We start from the raw sequence: 19,320 nt of genomic DNA on the forward strand, positions 1-19,320 counted from the left end.
AAGAGTTACAAACATCTATGTATATAGCATACAAACACTGTAGTATACATACACTGTAGACAAACATATTCTCTTCTAGGTTGCTCACTGAAAGCCAAAACTAATAAAGACGACTATTCCACTTTTGGAATTTCAACACTTCTTCAGGATCACAAATTAAAGCTCAGACTTATTACCCACATCAGTTGAAGTTTATCTCTTTACCAACCTTTACTCTGAAGTCTATGGCAGATTTTCAAGCTAAACAAAATAACCTATTTCATGTATCTATTTTTCTGTCCGGGATTTTTTTAAGAAACCAAGAAAGAACCTTCCCTTCAATACAGTCTTATAAGAGAACTCATGTAGAAGTGTCAATCTAAAAGCAAATGAATATAAGAAATACCACACAAATGTTTATATTAAAGAGAAATTACATTTAAGCTACTTAGTCAAACATAATTTGAACAGTGTCACAGTAGCACAATGCACAAGCAGAAAGACACTAATCCCTTCACAAATTGAGTCCTTTATAATACAAAACCTTCCCCCAATTTTTTAAGAATTAATAGGAGGGAAAATGGATTTTTCCTTAATCTCTTTCCTAGAGACGACTAAAAGACTATGTCCTAAAACTATTCAAAAACCTCTAAGTTTGAGGCATCTATCTAGCATGAAAAGTTTTATTCTGAACAGTTTAAACAGCTTTAAAAGTACCTTAAAACAAATAGGAAAAACCAGCAGCTCCTCACCATTATCATTATTTCTAGTACTCCGTATTACAGTGCTAACTCTTAACTCTGAAAAGAAACTATCAAAAATTAACTGTGTAAACGAGAAAGTGACAGACTTTGCTATCCAACTTTTCCATTAAAAACACTTAGAAGAATCAGTTGCTAAGCATCTTTTTAAAGTTAATATAGGAAGAGTAGGAAGACGATTCACTAAACAAAGAAACTCTTTTCTAATACTAGGTCATTTGCTACTTAGCTCTGCATCAAGAAATGTATCTTTCTAGAATACCAACACATACTAGGAACACTGAGGCCACTGACAAGGAGCATTGTTTATCTTCTTGTAAGGATTGCCTAACATAACCATTAGAAAGAAAGAAAACTTAAAATAAATCTCATTGCTGTTAGTATGCCCAAAGCCAGTGAGGAAAAATATGTCAATAATCAGAAAGAAACCTGTCTATCCCAACTGGAAAACCACAAAGAATCACCAGATGAGAAGTCACAAGTATCTTTGTAGAGGTAGATCCTTCAGAAACAAGTCATCTAACAATGTCTGTGTATAGAAGAGGTGGCCTTTATAGAGCTCAGGGTTATAAGGTAAACTTTTAAAAGGTGTGTATATATATAAGGTATAACCTAAAAATAATTCAACATCAATTACAGAAAATGAAACTATATCTAAAATATCACTTTTCATTTCAAAACAAATGCAAAAACACACCATCCAGAAAACAAAAAACATACCAACTAGAGGTTCTTCTCTTTTGGGATCTCTCATAAAATCCTTCAGACAGGTTATGTCCTTTGTCAGTCCTCGCTTCACTAAGATTAAAAAAAGTACACATAAAGGGATATTAGACTGAATAAGTTACATCAATATGAGCAAATACATTAGACAGTTTGTACATAGTTTCCATGATTTTAAAGGAGTTTCTAATGGAGACTTAAAGGGGACAAAATTAATGTCTTCAGGAAGAGAACCAAAGTAGCAAAAGAGGCCTTCTCACAGAATCCAATTTCCTGAGAAAATACCAACAAAGTTCACATTTATGGCACAGACCATGAAAGCTCTCATGGAGGAAAAAAAAAAAGGAAACAACAACAAGAAAAAAATCAAAGCACCCTATCCCTCTCCCCCTGAAAAGAATCCCCAATGCTCATATAGCATACACAGACTGCTTCTTTAGTCTAAAGTCCAGAAATCATATTGCCTAGTTGAGAAAGAGCTAAGTGTCAGAATTAACACAGACACAGAACCACACAGAATGGTTGAGATTGGAAGGGACCTCTGGAGATCATCTAGTCCAACCCCCCTGCTCAAGCAGGGTCACCTAGAGCACATTGCTCAGGATCGCGTCCAGGCGGTTTTGAATATCTCCAGAGAAGGAGACTCCACAACCTCTCCGGGCAACCTGTTCCAGTGCTCTGTCACCCTCACAGTGAAGAAGTTTTTCCTCATATTCAGATGGAACTTCCTGTGTTTCAGTTTGTGCCCGTTGCCTCTTGTCCTGTCGCTGGGCACCACTGAAAAAAGTCTGGCCCCATCCTCTTAACACCCTCCCTTAAGATACTTSTACACGTTAATAAGATTCCCCCGCCCTCAGTCTTCTCTTCTGCAGGCTAAACAAGCCCAGCTCTCTCAGCCTTTCCTCATAAGAGAGATGCTCCAGTCCCCTAATCATCTTAGAAGCCCTTCGCTGGACTTGCTYCAGTAGTGCCACATCTCTCTTGTACTGGGGAGCCCAGAACTGGACACAGTACTCCAGGGGTGGCGTCACCAGGGCTGAGTAGAGGGGGAGAATCACCTCCCTTGACCTGCTGGCAACACTCTTCCTGATGCACCCCAGGATACCATTGGCCTTCTTGGCCACAAGGGCACATTGCCGCCTCATGCTTAACTTGGTGTCCACCAGCACTCCCAGGTCCTTCTCCGCAGAGCTGCTTTCCAGCAGGTCCACCCCCAACCTGTACTGGTGCATGGGGTTATTCCTCCCTAGGTGCAGGACCCTGCACTTGCCTTTGTTGAACTTCAKGAGGTTCCTCTCCGCCCACCTCTCCAGCCTGTCCAGGTCTCTCTGAAAGGCAGCACAGCCCTCTGGTGTATCAGCCACTCCTCCCAGGTTTGGATCACCAGCAAACTTGCTGAGGGTGCACTCTGTTCCTTCATCCAGGTCACTGATGAAGAAGTTGAACAAGACTGGACCCAGTACTGACCCCTGGGGGACACCGCTAGCTACAGGCCTCCAACTAGACTCTGTGCCGCTGATCACAACCCTCTGAGCTCTGCCATTCAGCCAGTTCTCAATCCACCTCACTGTCCACTCATCTAGCCTGCACTTSCTGAGCTTRYCTATGAGGATGTTATGGGAGACAGTGTCAAAAGCCTTGCTGAAGTCGAGGTAGACAACATCCACTGCTCTCCCCTCATCTACCCAGCCAGCCCTTCCATCAGAGAAGGCTATCAGATTGGTTAGGCATGATTTCCCCTTGGTGAAGCCATGCTGACTACTCCTGATCACCTTCTTTTCCTCCACATGCTTGGAGATGGCCTCCACAATGAGCTGCCCCATCACCCTTCCAGGGATGGAGGTGAGGCTGACTGGTCTCTAGTTCCCTGGGTCTTCCTTCTTGCCCTTTTTGAAGACTGGGGTGACACTGGCTTTCTTCCAGTCTTCAGGCACCTCTCCTGTTCTCCAGGACCTTTCAAAGATGATGGAGAGTGGCCTAGCAATAACGTCCGCCAGCTCCCTCAGCACTCGTGGTGCATCCCATCGGGGCCCATGGATTTGTGGGTGTCAAGTTTGCTTAAATGATCGCTAACCCACTCCTCCTCCACCAAGGGAAAGTCTTCCTTCCTCCAGACTTTCTCTCTTGCCTCCAGGGTCTGGGGTTCCTGAGGGCTGGCCTGAGCAGTAAAGACTGAAGCAAAGAAGGCATTCAGTAACTCTGCCTTCTCTGCAGCCTTCGTCACCAGGGCACCCACCCCATTCAGCAAAGGGCCCACATTTTCCCTAGTCTTCCTCYTGCTACTGATGTATTTGAAGAAKCCCTTCTTGTTGTCCTTGACATCCCTTGCCAGATTTAATTCCAAATGGGCCTTAGCCTACCTCATCGCATCCCTGCATACTCCGACAACGTTCCTATATTCCTCCCAAGTGGCCTGTCCCCCTTTCCACTTTCTGTATACTTCCTTCTTCTGTTTGAGTTTTGATTGGCAGCAAAAAATATTCCTAATGGAACAAATATTTAAGAACAAACATGGAATTCCCTGCCCTTCTGTGCGTTTTTTTTTTCCTTCCTGTTAAGCATAATGTGACCCTAACGTGGTATCCTAGGGGGAAAGATTACAATAATATGTTGTTAAGTATTCATGGTATTTTTACTTCTGTTTGCTGAGATTTGAAGACTGTAGTGGTTTTTATGATTCTTCTCATGAAATTCATCAGTATGTTAAAATACAGCTATATGTCATTAGGAAGATGGGTTCTACTTTGCACATTTTTTCTCAGCTTAAAAATATGTAGTTTAATACTTCCACATACTCTTTTATTTTGGCTGACACTGAATGCACTTAATGCATATATGAGATTCTTTTGCAGATAGATTTAGCTCATCTCTGCTGGTTCTCCAAGTTGACCAGAAGTACTGTAAAAGTGTTTTAGGACAGTGCAAAACCTAAGCGTTTAAAACTTAATAAGGAACAAGGTATGATAGCCATGGTTCAAACACTACTAGTTCAGGCTCAGTAACATATTAACTGTGTTTTTGCAGCTTCTGGTCTGCCCTGAGTACAAGAAGAGTTTGCTGTGCAGTTTACCATATTAGTGAAGGTTATGTCTTCTCTATTAGACTTTAAAATTAAAACCATTTATTGAATTTCCCTGTTTGAAGATCAACAACTGATGGGGAGAGATGGGATCCACCTCACTAAGCGGGGCACACGTCTCTGAATGGGGTGGGTGCCCTGGTGACGAAGGATACAGGTTGGCCAACCTGGTAAGGAGGGCTTTAAACTAGGAAAGACGGAGGAAGGGGGGAGTTATAGTGACAGGGTAGTTGGCAGAAGACAGCTCAAGTCAGGATACCTCCAGCAGGTGAAGGCAGCCAGGGAAGTGCGCATGGGAGTAGCTATGGAGGATCTGGCTGGATAGATGAGGGGAGAGCAGTGGATGTTGTCTACCTCGACTTCAGCAAGGCTTTCGACACTGTCTCCCATAACATCCTCATAGACAAGCTCAGCAAGTGCAGGCTAGATGAGTGGACAGTGAGATGGACTGAGAACTGGCTGAATGGCAGAGCTCAGAGGGTTGTGATCAGCGGCACAGAGTCTAGTTGGAGGCCTGTAGCTAGCGGTGTCCCCCAGGGGTCAGTACTGGGTCCAGCCCTGTTCAACTTCTTCATCAGTGACCTGGATGAAGRAACAGAGCGCACCCTCAGCAAGTTTGCTGATGATCCAAACCTGGGAGGAGTGGCCGATACCCCAGAATGCTTGCTGCCATTCAGAGAGACCTGGACAGGCTGGAGAGGTGGGCGGAGAGGAACCTCATGAAGTTCAACAAAGGCAAGTGCAGGGTCCTGCACCTAGGGAGGAATAACCCCATGCACCAGKACAGGTTGGGGGTGGACCTGCTGGAAAGCAGCTCTGCGGAGAAGGACCTGGGAGTGCTGGTGGACACCAAGTTAAGCATGAGGCGGCAATGTGCCCTTGTGGCCAAGAAGGCCAATGGTATCCTGGGGTGCATCAGGAAGAGTGTTGCCAGCAGGTCAAGGGAGGTGATTCTCCCCCTCTACTCAGCCCTGGTGACGCCACCCCTGGAGTACTGTGTCCAGTTCTGGGCTCCCCAGTACAAGAGAGATGTGGCACTACTGAAGCAAGTCCAGCGAAGGGCTTCTAAGATGATTAGGGGACTGGAGCATCTCTCTTATGAGGAAAGGCTGAGAGAGCTGGGCCTGTTTAGCCTGGAGAAGAGAAGGCTGAGAGGGGGGGATCTTATTAATGTCTACAAATATCTTAAGGGAGGGTGTTAAGAGGATGGGATCAGACTTTTTTCAGTGGTGCCCAGCGACAGGACAAGAGGCAACGGGCACAAACTGAAACACAGGAAGTTCCATCTGAATATGAGGAAAAACTTCTTCACTGTGAGGGTGACAGAGCACTGGAACAGGTTGCCCGGAGAGGTTGTGGAGTCTCCTTCTCTGGAGATATTCAAAACCCACCCGGACGCAATCCTGAACAATGTGCTCTAGGTGACCCTGCTTGAGCAGGGGGGTTGGACTAGATGTTCTCCAGAGGTCCCTTCCAACCTCGACCATCCTGTGATTCTGTGAAATCACACTCCAGGACTGCAAACAAAAACATTTTGACAATGTACCAGCACTTATTTTATACAGAAAAGCTATCAAGTAAACTGCGATAGAAAATACCTCATGGGACACTTCTTACCCTGGGAATTGCAGGGGCCCATCCCCACCAAAACTTCATGAATCTCACTCAAGTCTTTCTCTGGTGTTCCGCCTTAATAGTGAGATGCAGCAGCAGTATGCTGACAGAGGTGCCATGTAACAAGATGGTGCCATGTAACGAGTTTCCAAAGACAAATTTTTTACACTACAGAGTTCTCATGCATTTGTGTGGCTGGGCAGTAGCTCAGTGGGGATTATGCTGACTATTCCCAAATCTGTGGAGATAGGCATGTGGTCTCTTGGGCTGAACATGAAAAGAGGTGTGCAGAAAAGTTAAAGGTACCTTGTAAAGGTAACTTAACCTTTAAAGTAAAGGCTTTTTTTCCCCCCATTTTCCAAAAACTAAATATTTTTGTCTTAATATTATATTGATAATGATTAACCCATGCTGCTCTTGTTTTGTATGCTGTTGTTTTGTTAAAGTTTCATTGCATTCACCTGCATGCATACTACAAAGTTTTCTTCTGAAATCCCCACCAGCTAAAAAACATTAGAGCCTTCAGTGGTATCAGATGCATCAGATTATCAGGAAGAAAAACCATAATGTCTAAAGTTTGAAAATCTCTCAGTGAAAATCCCTGTAACTTCATATTTTCTTAAGTCCTTTCATTAAATAAATTAACCAGTGCACAAAAAAAAGGAATGGCTCAAATGTTTTGTAACGTGCATTGCTTCTTCCTAAATCATAATCAACTAGAGGTTTTTACTATCATTAAAACAAAAACACAGATTTCAAAAATACATCTAAAAAGGATGTTAGCTCATTTATATTCAGCTGCCTGGTCTCTGTGTCTCATACTTCCCCACAGTACAGACTGGAGCAGGAGGACCTAAGATGACAATATGACAGTCAGACTTCTTCTGACATACTTTTATTAAGTACATAATAGATTATCCAAACAAGTTAGAATAGGACTAAACAATTATCTTCATTTTGCATGTTTAATATTGCCAGTTTAGGTTCAGTAATAACAGTATTCCATCTTAGTATACTTTCCTTTTGTAACATTACTGCTTTAAATAATAAAAAAGAATCTTCATTTCCCCCCCCAACAACACAATATACCAAATACCTACATGGATATCACAGAAGCATAGAATATTCAATATTTTTTGAAAAAATTTTCAAAAATTGTGCTTTTTTATACTGTTATCAGAAAGCACCATTCTGATTGTTTTGATTATTATTTCGTATGAGCAGTTCCAGCGTGACAGGTGTTCAACAGATAGACAACTTCTAGTCTAAATGTTCAGAGCAGTCCTAGAGACAATTCATTAAGTCATTAAATTACATGCAGAATAGGAAACCCACTTGCTTTTACCCAGGCTTTCTTTCCCTTGCCCCACTCTTCCCTCAAATCCATACACACAAACCCACCACAAGTTAGCTTTCTCGGCATTCTGTAAATTGCAGCATTCAAGATTAAAACAAATCTGAAAGTTTAACTTGAACTACATACTTGTCCATGCAATTCCTGTTTTTGAAATGAGGAGGTTTTTCTTACTCAAGGAAAATATAACATGTTATACAATCACTGGTTTACTCCTTTTTTCTGTTTACCACCAGGAATATATTGTGTTTACACAGCGTTGCTCCAGAAGCAGTTTGCAATGCAGCCTGCCTTAATGTGGTTGAGGTTTACTCATATGGTTAAGTTAAAAATCAACAGCTCCCAAAGGTAGCAGATTGTGGGGGGGGGGTTAAGGCATTTGCAGGTAGTTGTGATAATCTTTGTTAACAGTTAACAGTAGCAATTATGATCTTGATGACACTCTCTCATCCTTAATGGCAGTTTTGTATGAAAGCAACATTTAAGCTTTGTGTGTTTACCAGYTGCATAGCTTTGTAGTTCTGTTAACAATGTGAATTATACTTCTTACCCAAGTATCTCAAAACTGAAACACTATAGTATTTTCCCTTAAAGTATATTAGATAGACCGGAAGAACAGACTGACACATGAGCTGAAAATGAGCTGGACTGTCAGGCTCAAAGGACAGTGATCAACAGCCTAACTTCTTGTTGGTGACCAGTAACAAGCAGAGTACCCCAGGGACTGATTCCAGGGCCCATAATGAATAACATCTTTATCAATAACCTGGCTGAGGATGCATAGAATACCCTCAGCAAATTCACAGACACTACTAATTATGAGGATTAAATTGATGTCAAAGTTTTGGTCAAGCAGAACCTTGGGAACACTGAGGATTAAAGAAACCTCAAGAAACTTAACAAGGAGAAGCACAGAGTTCTGCACCTGGAATAACACCCACAGATCAGTACAGACTGGGATTCAACTGCCTGAGCTACACTGCTCTTGAAAAGAACCTGACAGGTATGATGGATGCCAAGTTGAACATCAGCCAAAAGCATATCTCTTCATAAACAAGGCAAACCACACACTAGGATACCTTAGGTGGAACACAGGCAGCACACTTAGGAACATTTTTATCCTTCACTATTTGGTGCTTGTGAGGCTGTCTAGTTTCAGCGCTCCTCATCCCTCCAGCTCAAATAGAGAAACTAGAGAAGGTCCAGTGGAAGGGCTACCAAGGCAAATAACTAAGGGTAAATAACTTATGAGAAGACATTAGGGAGCTGGGCTTGTCTGTTCTGGAGAAGTGGAGTCTAAGGGGTGATCTAGGAGTAGCCCAAGGCTACCTGAAGGGCAGTTACAAAGATGATGAGTCAAACCATTTGGGGCAGTGGCTGACAGCATTAAAACAAAAAAAAACAAAAAAACCCAAACCACCAAAAACCAAACCCCCAAAAAACAAACCCCCAAAAAACAACAACAAAAACAAAACAAACCCCAAAAAACAAAAAAAAAAGCCAAAAAACCAAACCCCAAAAAACCAAACCCCAAAAATAAAAAAACCAACAGCAGCCAGAAATGGTTGCTTAGGAGGCGTGGATTAGATGTTAGGACAGAGTTCTCCTCTGAGACAGGGGAACAGCAGCAGACTGGTTTACACACAGTTTGCAAACTCTCTGGCCTTGGGGATTTTCAAGACTTTGATAGGGAAGATTAGATAACCTCAAGCAATCCTTTCCAAGTAATGATTTTTATTCATTAAGGATACCTTCCAGAGACTAGTTATCAATTTAAACAAACAAACAGTCCTCTCCTTTCAATATTCGATGAAGTGGTCCTGAAAACATGCTTTATGTCTATACATGTATTTATAATGCATACACATTCTTACTGACTGCCAGAAATTAAACTTCAAAACTTAAAGACAGTTTCAGATGTTGTCATTTCTGTTACTCAAAGACAACACAGATGCATTGGATTCGGCCCAGTAGACTCGCTTTTGAATTCCTGAGAGGTGAAGTTAACAATATTCCATATTCCAATAACTCCCATATTTCATCATATGGGAGAATGGCTCAAAGAGAGGTGATAAGGCAACTGGAGTAGTGTTCAATCATAGCATGTATATTATTAAAATCTCAGAAGTATCTTCTATTCTAGTCTGAACTTGAAAAAGAACTTCCAGGTTTCCTTTCTATCAACAAAGTAGCAGTAGCTTTGCACCCCAAAACTATATATATATATACCAGAATGCCTGCATGCTAAAAAAAAATTAATTTAGCTTGCATCAGAAAGCCAAAATGCCGATCAGGATATATTTCATTGCTGAACCCAAGGCAGAACACAGGATATTTGTGCTTTCAGGGGAGGAAGGACTCATAGCCACACCTGTTAAATGCACCTTATCTTCAGATCTGATTCTTCCCCTTGACCCCATGCTAAACAGAAAGACCAGATGAAGCTTGTTTCACTCATGGTGCTACATAAAGGTTGCCAAATCCAGCAACTAAACACATACAATAGACTCTCAATTGCACTTTTCATTACCTTTTTATCTTTGTAGAATTATTGCAAACATTTCTATAGCTTCCTGCACCTTCCTGTAACACAAGAAAAATTCCACAAGCTATGCAAAAAAACCCCCACTCATTAATCCACTCATTCGTACCAAATTAATTTCACCAATACAGCCCAGAAATGGTTTTAATACGGTTCATACACTGTACTATCCCTCCTACATAAGCTGCCTCATTTTAGCAATAATCCACTGTCTTTTGCCATTGCCCAATGAACGTTTCCTCATTGTATAATGCTTGCTCAAAGTAGTGAGATTTTTCTAAGCTTCTGTCTGCTTTGTTTGAAAGGTCACAGGAAAGAAAGTAACACTCAGTCTCTTCCCTTCCTGATCCGTGAACAAATGATTGCCCCTTCTAGGGCTGGAAGATACTGAACTCTTCCATCAGCCCAGTTATCACTGTACAAAAAAAAAATCATATGAGTGAAATCCATATACTAACTGGGCTTTGAATAATTTAGTAAAGTCATAAGACTTCTGCATCCTCTCTCTTCCCACATCTTCTGTTAAGCTGCCCTCTGCCAAACTGCTTGAAAGCAGGCAAAAAAAGAAAACAGATACCCAATTCTGTTATTACCACAAAAATAATTTTCTGATAGTTTTGCCATAACGGAAACTTGCATGGTATCCAGATGCCTTTTTTACAAAAAGTGGTACTCTTCCAAACAAAACCATCAGTTCATAAACAAATGCATTTTCTGACTTAACTGACTTGGAAGCCAACAAGATTCTACAAACAGCCCTGCTGTTAGGTTAGTCACGATCGTGACTTCTCGATTACAAAAAGTTACTTTTGATGGGTTCAGAGTGGATACTGAAAATTGCATTTCCCATTTCAAAATACTCAGAATCCAAATCACTTATCCTTTTCAAGTGTGGTTTATGAACAATAGCAGCATTGGTGTTATTCTGTCTACTGACAAAGGAGATTCAAAAGTGTGCAGTTTTGCAGCAATGAAGAAAATGCTGGGTTTGGTGTAAAATATTTCAATATGCCAAACCTCATCTTTTGAGGTGCCTGTTTTTCTTTAGACTGTGTAAATTTCAGATATGTCAGATTTTGTCCCATGTTATTTCCAAGAAGACTCATCTTTCACTTTGACAAACATTTTTGTTCCTGGCCACTCAAAACTCACTGGAAACATGCTGTGGCATTTCACTCTCATTGGGGAATCTGACAACATGAACAGTAGAACAGGACTGCAAATCCAATTGCAATAAGAAGAGCACCCCATGAATTTATATCCTGAAATGATACTGTAGTCATACTTTACATAATGTACATAATTAAGAATATCCATGCTTTTCATGCTCCTTTGAAAGACTTCATTACTTGACTCCACAAATACAGTATAATTATTGTTTGGGCTAACTACATATGTATGGAAACTGTAGAAAAATTCATCAACTATTTAAAATGAAAAACAAAGGCCAAGCAATCAGCTGAGCAAATCCAGAATTTATTCTCCTATCTCAGTGACAAAACAACTGATGGAGTGCCTGGATCCACTAGCTCTGGAAGGGGAACTACATATTCAAAGTATCTGCAGAACTTCGAGCTCTCTTGCAGACATATTACCAGTTATACAGACAATTCTGCATTGTGGTCTCCAAAATGCAAATTGAATTGCTGTCTCTAAAAAGTCACTCAGGTGGAAAGCTTTTCTACTTGTAAAAATGAAATGCACCACACCACTAAAACAATACAAATCAACCTGATCAGCCTCCTCTGGACTAGTAAACCAGAACAACTGCTTAGCAAATTGGCTTCCTGTGTCTAAATCTTCAGTGAAGCAGTATTCCATATGGATAAAGTATGGTAAAGGAAACATCAGTAGTATGAATAGTTGTCTTTATGAATAATTGTCTTTATAATCATTTCATATTAGATGTAAAAAGATGTTGATTGCTTCAACACGATTATCCAGGTTTAGAAATTTCTGGACTAAAGCACATACTGCAAAGCTTTTGATATGTAATATATATCAGGAAACCAAACCCTGTAATGCTCAGACTCTTCCAAGAAGAGTTAGCTCTACCTCGTTTAACAGTTTCACATCAAAATTCTTCCCTGTAATAATCAGATATCTGACTCCGAAAGCAGAAAATTTTAACTCTTCATGTTCTTCAAGATCCATCACAGGTGAAACTTCTAAATCCACGGTGTTTCTGCAGATGCAGTGGTCATAACAAGCGTATGCTCTTAACTTGAATCTCCATGGAATGCTAAGCTTATAGTGCATTAAACAATGTCTTTTTCTAAAGATGTAGGTCTTTGCAAAAGGCTCCTGTACCCCACCACTCTGCCTTTTTACAGTCTTGCTGCCACCCCTTCTGGATTCCTATTTGTGTCTCGCTTTCTCCCCAAGCATCCTTTACATTTTTCCTCCAAAACAAGGCTTTATGGTCCTGATGTAGTAAGCTCTTCAGGAATCGCATTTAAGAATATTACATTCATCAGTATTGCTTTTCTGAGAGGAACTACAAAGAAATCCTTGGGGAGAGGGGAAAAAAAAAAAAACTCCACTAAAAACTCCAGCCCTTAGTCAAACAAATCTATTGATGTATTGTTGCTAAGGTATAAATATAATTCTTGAGTGCATTTTGAGGGGACCTACATGTTTTCAAAGCTTTTGCAGAATTTCTGACAAGCAGCTGCATTACCAGTATTCCCAAAACCAGAAGATCTACATGCAGTGTTCATGTCTGCTGAGGCAAAACAGGACAGAATGCCCCATAATTGTTCACACAATTGAATGACGTCTTGCACTGGTATTCTGTGGTCAACATCAAACAACCACAGCAGCTAATGAAGCCCAGTCTCCTGGTAAACAGACTGACCAGTGTTTTTTCCTGAATCTTTCTCCTGTATTGATTCTTCTGTATCCAGTAAGTGGTGAGTTCAGCCTGCAACACTTCCCTCAGCAGGGGATTAAAAGCATCTCTCTTCTCTGAGCAGATGCCTATTTTCAGGAACTCTCAATCAGTCTGGTTCAAAATGGCTAAGAGGTTCAAAAGTTACGGATGACAAAGCAGAGCATGTTTCTTTAAATCTTGTTTCTTTGGAGAGCAGGCTAAAAAGATGAACTAGAAATGAAAAGCTCATTTCTTGTGATGACTGACTGTATGTCTATTTTGCTTTTACATCTTCACATTGACAGAGCAGGGAGTACTGATAAAATCCATGTTCTCTGCTTCCCGTACATTCAAAAGCTATTATTCTTTACCTAGTACCACATCATTAGTCTTTACAGTGAGATTTCCACTTCATCTGTGAGCAAGTTATATTCCAGGTTTTCGGTCTCTTCCCATAACTCTGTTATTTTCATTGACACATGACAGTCTGGATTCATGTTCTCAGTTTATGGGAGAAGAGGTATACCCCAACAACTGAGTTTACCTTGAATAGGTCTTTGCTACTCCAAGTCCACGCTGCAATAAACAGAGACAGAACATTCATATGACGCAGCTAGGAAACACCAGCCACAGGAAGAATTGCAACTGCAACAGTACTGTGCTAGCCTGCTGATGCTTCTCAGTATATTGCCCAAAGCTTAGCAGTGCATTAAACAGATGGACAACTGGCAGATGGTATAGCCTGGGAAAGTAAAAAACTAAAATACTGACTATCCATCCCTCTACTAAATAGATATACAAATATTTATATCTGGAAACGCACAATTGAGGTTTCATGCTCTAACATATTTCTTTGCTCAACAGTTCATTAGATAAAAATCTCAGAGAAAAATTTTCAGCATATTGAAGAAAAAGTTATAAATGCATAAATTTGACAAATGAACTACTGGAAGAGCAACAAATGTTATAATCCCTGAACAATATCTATCCTAAGAGGCTGTAAAGAATAAAGTGTTATACTTACAATAGACAGTCTTGGGTCTCAGGGCTTTCTCTTTCTTTAATTATGAAGATGCAAGTCATCCCAAAACAAAATAAGAAAAAGAAATTAATGTGCTGCATTATTTAAAGAAAAAACCCTGTACTTTCTGAATGAAGCCTTTGCAGATGAATGACAATATAGGCCAACTTTCCATTATCAAGTAAGAAAAAATTACAGCCCTTATGATTTTCTGCAAAAGCTGGAAGTACAGACAAAAGTGTACTTGTAGTTAATACCATAAGGTTAATTTAAAGAAAGCCCTGGTATTAATGGATTTTTAAGAGATGATTATGGCTTAAAACACATGGTCTCAGGGACAGCTATACAAAACCTTGATTTTTGCAGGATTGAAGTTCCTAAAATTCTAAAAGTTGTAGTTAAAAAAAAAAGTTCCCTGACCATTTTGGGGTGATTTGGCTAAACCTTCAGATGAGCCAAATCTCCTGGAAGTTTGTTGACACTGAGAACAGGAAAAGTGGCTTTCATCAACTGAATCCATAATAGATCACTTTTTGGCAGCATGTAAGGAAAAGAAGAACTTATACTTCCATTTCAAAACATGGCTAAAACCAGTACTAACTCATTTCTAGATCTTTTCAGGAAATAAACACAAACTTGACATTTAAAGGAATGAACCAATATAAATGTCATCATTCCAGTGAGGCAGCTGTTTGTCCAGACTGCTCCATGAAGTTGAGTGCTATGTTTGCAGTATTCAGTGCCATGAAAGAGATGCTGCAAGTCACTGTGACAATTCACTAAAAAGCAAGATTGTCACAACTATTGGCACAATTATTAAGATTGACCCAACTACAATTTGTTAAAGAAGCCAAATAGTTGCCTTTTGTGGGAGTTATAAGAAATGGAAGTCCCAGTATTGCCACAGATAGTGCGTGGTGCTGTATGAGCTCAGAAGGATTTTATAAATTTGGAATACAGATACTGAGTCTCCCTTGTAGTAATGCTGCCACAAGCGTTTTTATTACTCACGCTACATGTCATTCTGCTTCAGAGTTTTACAACTAACAGCTGGTAACAGCTAACTTTCCAGAGAAGTGCAGAAAACATTAGCAACTGTGAGCTGATGTACAAAGAGAATTTCTTCCTGACCATTTTTGAAAGACCAAATTTTGACTTTGATTGCACTTGGATTACTGCTTTCATTGACATCAGAAATGGAGTTCCACAGTTGAGGTTGACAGATCCATTGTACTTGTGACTCTTGAGGCTTCCTGAAACCCAAACACTATACCAGGAATGAAGATTCTCACACTTCAGGTAAGAAATTTATTCTCTGTCCTGAGCCATATGTTGCAAGCAAGTTACAACGGCTGTTTTTGAGTTAAGACTATGAAAAGTTAGACACTTTGTTAAAAGTTACCCTAACTTTGAGAAGCCGTAATTCAAAAACTGCTGCAAACCTCCCAYGCACCATCATCCATAAGAGTTAGCGCATAGGTTAATTTTAACAAAATTCAAGTTCACAAAGTAGCTAACAAAACATTGTTTCACATGCATAATTAAATATTATGTAAACATCATTTAGCCCTCCCTAAATATACACACTCCTGAATCACATCAGCTAGATGCCAGCAACCTATGCATGGAAATTCTATTTACTCTAACTCTTAATGCTCACACCCTAAGCAAACCCATATTTTTTGCAAAAGAAAAGTTCCACAGTTTAAGCCTCTTTGGATCCTGAAGATAAGCTACAGACCATGGGAGCATATTATATACTTCTTGGAACAAAATATAAACAACATAATAGCAAGGCAAGTTTCATATAAGTGAAAACCAACTATTTCAACATTCAGAGTATCAAAACAAAAACATCCAATTAATATGTTTTTCCAGCACAGTTGATCTTAATGCCACACCAATGAACAGAAAACTGCCTGTACATCAGGTATTTTCAACCACAGGTTCTGAAGTATGATAACCAAGGGAAGATGTACAGCAGAAAAGAGAATAGAGAATGAAGACAAACAACTCTCTTCACAGGTCAGGATATTTCTTTTTTGTAATGAGGTTGCAAAGTCTTGAATCTAGATTCTTTTTCTTTTGGGACACAGGAGGCATTTCTACCCTCCCAAGATATACTGGGAAAGACAGGAACCTTGCATCCTTGTTGGAGCCAGAACAGTCTTCACCGTGCTTCATATACAGCTCACAGAATAGAGATGTAACACCACTTTTCTGCTGGTGACATACCTGCAAAGGACTGTTCTCAAAATATGCAGAAAAAGGCGTTCCACTCTAGGGTTTCCTCTTTAGCAAACTGAACAACACAGCTAAGCTGTATTTGCTAAAACAGAATAAAAATATATCATATATACTATATTCCAGGTATATACAACATTTCTGCCTGGGGACTGCTCCCTCAAAAGGTCTGGAACTTTACTCATCTGCATGAAATCTATCATTCAACATATTCCCCCATTGCTTTTTTAGACTTGTTACAATGAAAAGCATTAGTAAACTAATGCAAATCATAGTGTTTTCTAACCAGTTTAACATTCAACAGTTTTTCAAAGCATGTAATACAAAGTCAACACCAATTTCCCACGAAGGCTATTTTGTCTAAGTTAATTTTCTTCCCATTATTACCTATGCAACAAGAAATCCAGAAAACCCAACAGTATGCAACCAGCCAGAGGCCATACAAGATATACACAGCCCTGGATTGTGGTTATCCCAATCCCACAAACTTTTATTTATGTGATTCTGTGATGTGATTGTGTATATACACACACACACACACACACACACACAAAACCTATATACAATGAGACATATATATATATAGGTCAAGGACCTAGAAACCATCATCTTGAAGAACACTGAAGTCAGTGACAAATACAAACTCTTGGCACAACAAAGAACCAGCTCTTAGGGACAGCAAGTAGATTAATTCTAAAGAGGCATACCATGAAGAATTAAAATATTATCTAACATTTTGTCAATTAAACACCCAAAGACTTGTTTGAGAACTTCCATGCTTAAGTTTCACATATCATAAAATGGAAATGGAATCAATTTTACCTAATTAGATAATTAATCTAATAATCTACTCTTAAATTAAAGTAACTGCTCCGAAAACTGTTAGGAAAAAGCTGCTAAGTCTTTACAGCAATTTCAAACGCAAATGGAAAAAGCTTCAAAAACAAAATCCAAAATAATAACACACTAGGAAAAAAGTCATTGCGCAGACTGAACATTTACCTGAAACATTTTAAAATTACATCTGGTTTTATGAAGCAATATGTCATCTAGTCTAYTCCTATCCCTCAAAATCTTTAATGCATTAATTCAATGGATGATAGAGCATTCAGCCTGCAAATTGCCAATAAAAATACAAATCAAAAACTCCGCACTTATTTTCCTGTAAAAATGCAGATTCAGCTTAACACACCAAGTTATTAACCTCCCATACAGTCAAAGCAATTCCATAAGGTTTTAAGTCTGGGCTTATGCTCTATTAATGAAAGTAACAAAATACTCTGAATAAAAGCAAAACTTCTATTTAACTGTTAATGAAACTGGGTAGGATGCTTAGGCTGCCATGAATATATTGAGATTATTTTGTTGCATATTATTTACATCTTCCCCTCCTGCAGCATCCCTCTTAAGAACAGCGTATGATTTAGGTGCTATCAGTTCAAATGTGCAGGGTGAGAATCAGAATAGGAGAAAAAAATTTAAATCTTTTAGCTCATCAAAAGCAACATTCCTGAAGCTTGTGTCAAGTGAAAAGTTGACAAACACAGATGTTTTTATTCTTTGGTTATACCTAGGTCACTAAAAAAAAAAAAAACAAAACAAAAAAATCAACCTAGGTATTACAGAAGCAATGTGTTCAACACTGTTTACCTAAAAAGTATGCTTAGAAGTTCAGGAAGCAGCCTCTTTCTAACAGCAGCATTAGGATGCAAAATTTATTTCAAGTTAGTGATACTGACATAAGGGTGAGGAAACCAATCAACATACAGAGATAAAACTTTATAGTATTCAGAAGTAATCTGGATAAATATCTTTGGTTATTCCTGCTTTGGGTAGGTACCCAACAACCGAGTTAACCAAAAACAATACAAAGCCCATGTACCCAAAGTCAACTGAAGTATTCCAACAGATCTGTTACAAAGTCAAGCTTCATTAGAGCAGCTCCTCTTAAAATAATATGTTTTACTTTGAATAGCTATGGGAAATGCAGGCAAATGAAATTAGAATCGTTTCACATATGTAGCAATTCTTTTCACCTTTTTCTTGGGGTGTTCCACAGTGACTGTACTTCTCCTGAGGAGCAGTCACTTCTTATGCTTTTGAAACTTCCTCTACTGGAAGACAAACACATTTACCACTGCCATTTTAAAAAAAAACACAGGTAGCCAAAAGAGGTAAGTGACCTGACCAAATTCATAAAAGATGGCTGGTGGATTGACTGGTGTTGTGATTTAGGTAAAGAACTTGATCTTCTTTTCCTTTTGTTATGCTCTCAGGACAACATCCTTTGGTCTTGTTTCAAGTATGAAGAACTCACCTGGTAAGGACCATAAATTACGCTCCATTCACTACCAACATCTAGCCTGTATCAAGAAAGAGCATAAGCTCAGGATTTTTATACAGGCATACCTCGTTTTATCTCGCTTTGCTTTATTGCGCTTTGCAGATACTGCGTTTTTTACAAATTGACGGTTTGCAGCAACCCTGCGTCGAGCAAGCCTATCGGCACCGTTTTCCCAACAGCATGCGCTCACTTCGTGTCTCTGTGTCACATTTTGGTAATTCTCGCAATATTTCCAACTTTTTCATTATTATTATTATATCTGTTATGGTGGTCTGTGATCAGTGATCTTTGATGTTACTATTGGAATTGTTTTGGGGTGCTAAGAACTGCACCCACATAAGGCGGCGAACTTAAATCAGTAAATGTTGCGTGTGTTCTGACTGCTCCACCGACCAGCCATTCACCCGTCTCTCTCCCTCTCCTCGGGCCTCCCTTTTCCCTGAGACACAACAATATTGAAATTAGGCCGCTTAATAACCCTACAGTGGCCTCTAAGGGTTCAAGTGAAAGRAAGAGTCGCACGTCTCACTTCAAATCAGAAGCTAGAAACGATTAGGCTTAGCGAGGAAGGCAAGTCGAAAGCTGAGACAGGCCGAAAGCTAGGCCTCTCGTGCCAAACAGCTAGCCAAGCTGTGAATGCAAAGGAAAAGGTCTTGAAGGAAATTAAAAGTGCTGCTTCATTGCTGTCTTATTCTAAGAAATTGCCACAGCCACCCCAGCCTTCAGCAAACACCACCCTGATCAGTAAGCAGCCATTAACATCGAGGCAAGACCTTCCATCAGCAAA

At 39.7% G+C, this 19,320-nt stretch overlaps 1 protein-coding gene across 7 annotated transcripts in view; it reads right to left on the minus strand.

The window, feature by feature from the left end:
* The window catches only part of LOC112973506, a 37,064-nt gene extending 18,287 nt beyond the window's left edge, over positions 1 to 18,777 (minus strand). The window contains exons 1-4 of one of the 7 annotated variants that reach the window (XM_026081484.1): positions 16,086 to 18,777; positions 13,949 to 13,982; positions 13,469 to 13,500; positions 1,461 to 1,538 (exon numbers count right to left, since the gene is read on the minus strand). In XM_026081484.1, the coding sequence (XP_025937269.1) occupies positions 1,461 to 1,494 (34 nt within the window). In that variant the 5' untranslated portion in view covers positions 1,495 to 1,538; positions 13,469 to 13,500; positions 13,949 to 13,982; positions 16,086 to 18,777. Of the gene's footprint in view, positions 1 to 1,460; positions 1,539 to 6,159; positions 6,372 to 13,468; positions 13,501 to 13,948; positions 13,983 to 16,085 lie in introns of those variants that run through there. The other 6 variants (XM_026081493.1, XM_026081467.1, XM_026081477.1 and 3 more) reach the window with 6 other exon arrangements.
* Between the last annotated feature and the right edge of the window lie 543 nt (positions 18,778 to 19,320).

This window comes from Apteryx rowi, unplaced genomic scaffold (genome assembly GCF_003343035.1).
Source record: "Apteryx rowi isolate R43461 unplaced genomic scaffold, aptRow1 scaffold_1166, whole genome shotgun sequence".
Lineage (NCBI taxonomy): Eukaryota > Metazoa > Chordata > Aves > Apterygiformes > Apterygidae > Apteryx > Apteryx rowi.